Source organism: Carassius carassius, chromosome 24, assembly GCF_963082965.1.
Source record: "Carassius carassius chromosome 24, fCarCar2.1, whole genome shotgun sequence".
Lineage (NCBI taxonomy): Eukaryota > Metazoa > Chordata > Actinopteri > Cypriniformes > Cyprinidae > Carassius > Carassius carassius.
Genome location: NC_081778.1, coordinates 21,789,000 through 21,796,943, shown reverse-complemented (window position 1 = coordinate 21,796,943; position 7,944 = coordinate 21,789,000). Strand labels below are relative to the sequence as shown.

The 7,944-nt window shown below is 35.3% G+C and overlaps 2 protein-coding genes across 3 annotated transcripts; both read left to right on the top strand.

The window, feature by feature from the left end:
• The first annotated feature begins 37 nt into the window (after nucleotides 1–37).
• On the top strand, nucleotides 38–4,761 carry LOC132103674 (calcium homeostasis modulator protein 6-like). Its single transcript, XM_059508770.1, has 2 exons — nucleotides 38–776; nucleotides 4,139–4,761. The coding sequence occupies exons 1-2, from the start codon at nucleotides 237–239 to the stop codon at nucleotides 4,565–4,567; spliced, it is 969 nt and encodes a 322-aa protein (XP_059364753.1). The 5' UTR covers nucleotides 38–236; the 3' UTR covers nucleotides 4,568–4,761.
• Nucleotides 4,762–5,531: 770 nt separating this feature from the next.
• On the top strand, nucleotides 5,532–7,333 carry LOC132103186 (calcium homeostasis modulator protein 5-like). Of its 2 annotated transcripts, XM_059508075.1 has the most exons (3): nucleotides 5,532–5,749; nucleotides 5,903–6,207; nucleotides 6,588–7,333. In XM_059508075.1, exons 1-3 carry the CDS (start codon nucleotides 5,665–5,667, stop codon nucleotides 6,972–6,974), a joined length of 777 nt encoding a protein of 258 aa, XP_059364058.1. In that variant the 5' UTR covers nucleotides 5,532–5,664; the 3' UTR covers nucleotides 6,975–7,333. The 2 variants fall into 2 exon arrangements, with proteins under 2 accessions (XP_059364058.1, XP_059364057.1); XM_059508074.1 differs by having other exon boundaries at nucleotides 5,536–6,207.
• The last annotated feature ends 611 nt before the right edge of the window (nucleotides 7,334–7,944 follow it).

The window sequence follows — 7,944 nt, the reverse complement described above, 5'->3', positions numbered from 1 at the left end:
TGGTGTGTAGACTTAACCCTTACATTGTGTTTTTAGTTTCTTAATTTTTCATAAAGTCAGTTTCCTATTACAGCTGAAAAGCAAACATTAACTTGTTTTTCTTAAATTAAGCTCAACACTTTGTATGCTTTTACTGCGTGCCCGCCTGAAGGTGACACGCAGTGTCTCATAACGGAACTAAGAGTGTCATCTTATGGTTTATTGCTTGAGAACAAAGAGGTCGTCAGCTGGCAGGCATGGATCAGTTAAAATCTTTGCTTAGTTTCACTCAGAAACAGCAGACCAACTTAGGATTCGGACTGATTGCTCTTATAACTGCTGGTAGCGAGCACATCTTCTCGGTCTTTGCTTTTAAGTGTCCTTGCAATGATATGAATTTCGTTTATGGGAACGTCTGTCTCCTCGTACCCGCGCTTGCACTGCTCATCTTAAGTTACATGTTGAGCAGTAAAACATGGAAACTGTTCACCGGTCTGTGCCTTAGGAAATCGAAGCTATGTCGTTTAAATTACGCGATTGGCTTCTTGTGTGTTTTTCTTCAAGTCACCACGACTGCAATTGTCGCACCTCTCAGCTGGATCGCAGTTGCTCTTCTCAGAGGGGTGTATTTCGAGTGCTCAATGACTGGCGCTAACATTACACTTTTTAGACGTCAGCTTTGCAACGAAAAGTATCCTCACTGTCGGACAGAGCTGGACAAGTTCCCGTGTGATGGGACCGCTATTCCGCAGAGTGAGAGAATGGCAGTGCTGTCCATCATACGCGCAGAGTCGCAGGTGAGCAGTGCACTGAGCCGAAAAGTTTGAGACCAGGGATAGAAATTTTACTTGTTAGCTGACTTGGACTCAATAGGCCTATCTCAGTTAACTGAGTTTCAGGGGGGTCTACTTTTGAGAGGATTTTTTTGTCAGAAATTGTCGGGGTGACAATACATTGAGATCTGTGTTTAAAGACATTTAAAAACCGCTCTTGTAATGTATTTGTGATGTGTACCAAAATCTGTAATTTAACAATAAATAATGGCAATAGTTTTGTTTCTTCAATGCACTGACACTGATTAAATCGCTGGAGCTTCAGGGAAATCAAGGAACGTTCCCAGCTATAGAAAAGGTTATTAGAACGTTGTGCCAACGTTTCTATTAAGTTATGAAAACATTAATTCTGAATGTTTTGTGAACATTCGAAATAAGCGTTTTTTAAATATTTTAAAAACGTCTTTCTTGATTTCGCAAACGTTTAGGGAACATTCAATTTTATCATTTTGAAAATGTTATGGGAAAGTTAGAAATTAGTGACGCATAAAAAAAGTTTAAACATTTCAGAGAAAAAAAAAATCAATGTATAAATTATGTTTTGAGAACATCATTAAAGATCAGATTACTTTGAACAAACATTATATTAACTTTAATGGAATAATGAACGTTTGAAAAAACGTTAACCAGAATTCTGATTACGTTTGCTGATAGCTGGGTTTGCAGACTTTAGATGATTCACTTGTAGTCCATAATTCGTAGTCATAAACAACAACAAATATTTTGGTCTACAAGAATAAATATTTTTTAAATGTAAATTGTTGAGTCAAGTCAAGTTGAGCTTTATTGTCATTCAGCTACATGTGTGGACATACAGGGGAATGAAATGTCTTGCCTCACAGGGCCACAGTGCTATACATAAATACAGATGTACAATTAAGTAAAACAGTATAAACCTATACACAACTTACCTACTGACAGATTTTGACAATAAATATTCTATATATAAATGTTTGCCTACACATAAACTTAAAAAATACAGACTATACAAATGCTTCACATGATACTGTACATGTGCAAAGAGAAATAGCGTAAGTCAAGCAGCTAGGGAACAGTGCAAGATTATTTGTAGTGCATGAGCATGTAAACACTTTTTGGGGATTATGTACACACAGCAGTGTGTGTAAAAAGTGTCTATAGTGCACATAAAGGAGAGTATGTTACTTCAGGTGGTTTGTACAGGCCTACTCACCTATGTGTAGCACACTTTAAATTGCACACACACACACACACACACACACACACACAAACAAAGGTTTCAAAAAAGAGTTTCAGCCAGATTTTCTGTGATGTGGTAAGCTTGGGGGGTGGGGGGTGGAGGGGGTGAGATGGTCCATGTTTCAGGTAGTAGGGGGTTTGTGTGGGGTTTCAGAGGAGGGTGTTCAGGACTCTCAAAGCCTGGGGAAAGAGCTGTTGAGCAGTCTGGCGGAGCAGGCTCTGATGCTCCGGTATCATCTTCCTGATTGAGCTGGAAGATACTGTGGGAGGGATGGGTGGGGTCCATCATGATACTGTCTCATTCACATTCACACAATTGGATTGTCTCATTCACATTTTCAAAACAAAGACAAATTTCTTAGTAGTGGCTTTACAGCAGAAGCCTAAAGGCCGTTCACAACAAGCACGATAACTATAAAGATAACGATAAAGATATAGTTCTAAAAATCGTTCTCAATATTAAAGAATAGCAGAGTCCACACCACAACTATAACGATAAAGGCAAAGAGAAACGATATTGTTGGAATCACTTTCAGAACGATTTTTTTTTACTGATGAACGATAAAACATTGATAACCAATCAGAATCAATCCTGCTGTAATTAACTCGAGAACTTATAGAAGCAGACACGCGTCCGCTTAGAATACACAGACAATATCGTTCGCTGGTGTGGACGCTAATATCGTTATCTTTATAGTTATCTTTATAGTTATCATTCTTGGTGTGAACGGGCCATTAATGCTATTCATTTTTAGGTAAAATGGTTATTTTAGCAGGTCTACAGAATGTCATACCTTGTTGTTATATATATATATATAGTACAGACCAAAAGTTTGGAAACATTACTATTTTTAATGTTTTTGAAAGAAGTTTCTTCTGCTCATCAAGCCTGCATTTATTTGATCAAAAATACTGAAAAAAAATTAATATTGTGATATATTATTACAATTTAAAATAATTGTTTTTAAATTTATTATACTTTAAAATATCATTTATTTCTGTGATGCAAAGCTGAATTTTTAGGATCATTATCACATGATCCTTTAGAAATCATTCTAATATGATGATTCAATATCAAAGTTGGAAACAGTTCTGCTGCTTAATATTTTTTCAGAACATGTGATACTTTTTTAGGATACTTTGATGAATAAAAAGTAAAAAAAAAAAAAAAAAAAAGAAGCTATGTTTTTAAAATATAAATATTTAGTAATAACAATACACACTACTGGTCAGTAATTTGGGGTCAGTAATTTTTTTTCTTTCTTCTTTTTAAATAAAATCAATACTTTTATTCAGCAAGGATGTGTTAAATTGATAAAAAGTGATAGTAAAGAAAATATATTATTAAAATATATATTATTAGAATTTTTTATTTATTTTGGATAAATGCAGTTCTTTTTAACCTTTTATTCATCAAATATATTAGACAGCAGAACTGTTTCCAACACTCATAATAAATCAGAATATTAGAATGATTTCTAAATGATCATGTGATAGACTGGATGTTACATGTGACACTGAAGACTGGAGTAATGATGCTGAAAATTCAGCTTTGCATCACAGGAATATATATATTTTTAAGTATATTCAAATAGAAAACTATTATTTTAAGTTGTAATAATATTTCACAATATTACTGTTTTTTCTGTATTTTTGATCAAATAAATGCAGGCTTGATGAGCAGAAGAAACTTCTTTCAAAAACATTAAAAATAGTAATGTTTCCAAACTTTTGGTCTGTACTGTGTATGTGTGTATATATATATGGTCTGTACTGTGTATGTGTGTATATATATATACATATATATATATATATATATATATATATATATATATATATATATATATATATATATATATATATATATATATATATATATATATATATATATATATATATATATATATATATATATGTATATATATATATATATATATATATATATATATATATATATATATATATATATATATATATATATATACATACATACATATATATATATATATATATATTTATATTTATATTTATATTTATATTATATATTATATATTATATATTATAATTGTGTCTCTTAATATTTGAATAATTCTGGAAAATACTTTTAGGTACTTGGTTGGATCCTGATAGGTTCTGTGATGATGTTCGCCTTTCTACTCACATGCACAGCAAGATGCTATTCTCCCATCAGTTACATGCAGCTGAAGTTTTGGAGGATGTACACTCACAAGGAGAGTGCGATTTTGGACAGCTATACAGCTGAGCATGCTGAGAAGCTTGCAAAAAGAAACATAAAAAGTTTCTTTGATTTAACCAAACCCATTCCTATGAAGAGTCCACCCAGACATGCTTGGGAGAAGATATCTTCTTTTTACAAGTTCCGAAGTATGGACGAATACTACAGCATCCTGCACAAGTACGTTAGCACTTGTGAGGACCTTGAAAATCCAGTAGAAAGGGCTTCGGTGAGATCTGAAAATGATCTTTCAAACCCAGCAGCACTTGCATTTGTGGACGAGAGCAAACTGGTCCTGTAGACGCCGTCTAGTTGACAGCTTTTCATGCTATGTATACCTTGTTATTGCTACAACCTGAGCTCTACTGGCTTCTTTATTTTCTGTGCCTATATATTACAGTGTCAGTTCACTGTTCACCTATATTGCTATGTTAGCTTTTATTTTGAATAACTGTATGATTTTTACATTTCTTGTTTTTTGATTTTAGCTTTGTTTTTCAGCATATATATATATATTATGAACAATAAAAAACTTTTTTTATAATAAACAGGTTTTCCTCATTCATTTGTATTTGTAACAGCTGTGCCCTGGCCATTTCTAAAGGACTGTACAAACAGACATTTGGTGTTAGTTCTACTTGTGTCATGCACAATGATGATTAGTGAACTCATATTTCAACAGGGAATATTTAATGCCTTTTTTCATGAAATAATCATGTACAATTTGAAAATTACACCGCTAAAAACTCCCTCAACAAACAAATCAATATTCATTAAGTTACACCATTTGCGCTTAGCGTTAAAGCTGAGTCTTTATTGGAGAATGGCAGGGCAACACAGTGGGCACCAGAGCAGAACAGAAACTGTCTCCTTATACATAACCAGAACAAATCACTTTTTTTCCTAATGTAAAGCATTATGTTGCAATACACCTCTTTGTTTGACCTAACACGCACTAATCTGCTATTCCAGTCTCTTGATTTTCAAATTCCATTGCTGGCAACCTCCAGATTCAGGCATTCCAATAATAAAAAAAGCATGTTGTCAGTTACAAATCTCAGCTTTTTACTTAAACATCAATTGCATTGTTGGGATAACATTTTGTTTGACTGCGGTTGCGTGATGTATGTGTAAATGTGCCCATACACATCTCTGTTGTGACTTGTGGAACCTGATGAGCTGGTTTTGGTCATGGCCCTTCCCTAAAGCGGAGGGGGCAGAGGATGGACTGGGGAGGGATTTACGAGCTGTGAAGAAGCCAGAGACAAAAGGAGATAAAGGAGGTGTGGAAAACAGTGATAATAAGAGTGCAAGAAATGAGATGTCCATAGCAGAAATCATCTCGGTTTCAATTCTGTTCATCAGCTTAGGGGTGTTGCACCCACACCTGTACCAGCTATGGATTCATTTAAGACTGTACTCAAGTTCCTCACCAATCAGAAGACCACTATGGGGTACTGCTTCATGGCTGTTGTGACAATAGGTAGTGAACGAATTTTTTCCGTGGTGTCTTTCCATTGTCCATGCAACCGTAGTCAGAATTTTGCCTATGGATTAACTTTTCTGCTTGGCCCCGCTGTTGTCTTGCTGGCGATTGGTCTCTTTGTTTGTACACGTCTTTGGCGGTTATGTACAGGGTGTTATCTCAACCCTTCCAAACTCTGCCCCAGGGGTAACTTCGTGGGATGCACAAAAGTAATTGTAAAAGTGCTGTCTGGAGCCTGCATTGCCCCTGTCATGTGGCTTAGTGTAGCACTTTTAAATGGAACTTTTTATGAGTGTGCTGTTAGTGGCCTGGATGAAAGTGTGGTGGTGCAAATGTTCTGCAAAAACAAGACACCTACATGCCAGGACGAGTTGCCCAGAGTGCCCTGCAGCAAGTCCCAGCTTCCTGAGAATGAAAACACGGAACTGCTTTTGATGTTGCGAGCCCAGTCACAGGTGAGCACAGAATGTTAACGGTGAAATGTTTCTTTTTTACTTTTTTTTTCTGGAATCCTTTTAAAGATCCAGTCACATTTACCATTGTTCGGTAAATTTTCGCAGGCAAAATGCAGTGGATGTGATTGGGAATTTTGCATCTTGAGGGTGAATGATTTTGCCCTATATAGGAGATTTCGCAAAAGGTTCAAACTGGTCAAAGAAATCACTGTGTTGACCAACAGAAAACAGTTTGAAAGTGACTTCATCATGCTTCGCTAAAACATTCCCAACTTCAATTTACCCTTTTTGCCTGCTAAATTTCATTTAATAATAGTTTGATATAAAAACGTTCATTTATTCTACCTTATAACATTCAACTGATCAATCTATTGTCGCAGATCCTCGGCTGGTCCATCATTATCATATCGGCAACAGTATTGCTAATTGGGAATTGCTTTAAGAACTGTCGCTCTCAAGTAAGCTACCTTCAGTTAACTTTCCAGAAGATCTACATGGAGAAGGAAAATGAACAGTTTGAGTTGTTTGCAGAAAACTATGCTACCAAACTGGCAGAGAGAAACCTCAAGAGTTTCTTCAACAACAAAAGTCCCGAACCTTTTCCCTTACCAAATCACAAGGTCTGGGAGGAGATCTCTACTATATACACTTTTAAGAAAAGCGAACAATACTACAGCACACTGCAGAGATATGTAGAGTGCACTAATCTAGACAGCCCTGAGAAGCAACCTTTTATGGAGGGGGAAGATGGCACAGAGATGGTATAGAACACAACATGGACTGGTAACTTAAGAGAGAACATTTTTAAGTTGACCTGGAAGACAAAAAGCCACTGTGAATCGAGACAGAATTACATTTTTGTTTGGTAGCTATACCTGTTCTGACAGTTTTTGGAAATGTTGTTTTGCCCATTGAGGAAGTGGTCGTAGCAATATTCAAATTTCAAACTTTGTGTAATTTAATACTTTTATATCAGTAAGCCAACACAGGCCTCAGGCCCTAGGGGTTTCACACATTTGAGTGACACTTTTAGTAACAACATCCAATTTGGATAGCATAATACTAAAAATGTCAAAAAATAAATCACATTCTCAGGGCAATTGTCATTTAGCCCTTTTGCACTCTTTGAATCTAAATTTTAAAACCTTCTTCACCATATCCTTATAAAACAGACAGTGTTCAACTTGTATGCACTTCTGTATAATATTGATAGTAACTTTCCAGCACAATATTGATTACATCTACAATAAGGTCTCATTGTACTTATGCCAACCAACAAAATCTAGAACATGTAAACCACATTTCTTATTTCCTCTGTAGGTTTTAAGCAGAAGATCTGACAAACAGGAAACCACATTCAGTGTCCCCGACACTCATTTCCTCAGTAGTTTATACCCAGAGATTAGTTCTGAATGGGCCTCTGTGATCAAAATGAGTTTATCTTAGCAAAAAATTAAAAACCAACAACAATAAAAAAAGCCCAATAAAAAAAGGGGCCAGGACCAATTACAATAGAATGTCATAAATATTACACATAGTAAGGTTATGGTTTCAGACATGTTTGTGGTATGCATTTCCTGCACTGTTGTGAAAGAGAAGTACATATGCCAACAACTATATTAATTTATATTAAACTGTTATTCAATGTAAGTGTGCAGAAAATATTGCTTGGAACGAAGTAACAAAATGTAGCATAATAACTAATGACAATGGAACTGAGTCTGAGCCACAGAGCAT

Coding starts and splice junctions, on each gene's coding strand:
- LOC132103674 (XM_059508770.1), top strand. CDS start 237: ATGGATCAGTTAAAATCTTTGCTTAGTTTCACTCAGAAACAGCAGACC. Junction 777..4,138: donor TCATACGCGCAGAGTCGCAG/GTGAGCAGTGCA, acceptor AAATACTTTTAG/GTACTTGGTTGGATCCTGAT.
- LOC132103186 (XM_059508074.1), top strand. CDS start 5,665: ATGGATTCATTTAAGACTGTACTCAAGTTCCTCACCAATCAGAAGACC. Junction 6,208..6,587: donor TGTTGCGAGCCCAGTCACAG/GTGAGCACAGAA, acceptor CTATTGTCGCAG/ATCCTCGGCTGGTCCATCAT.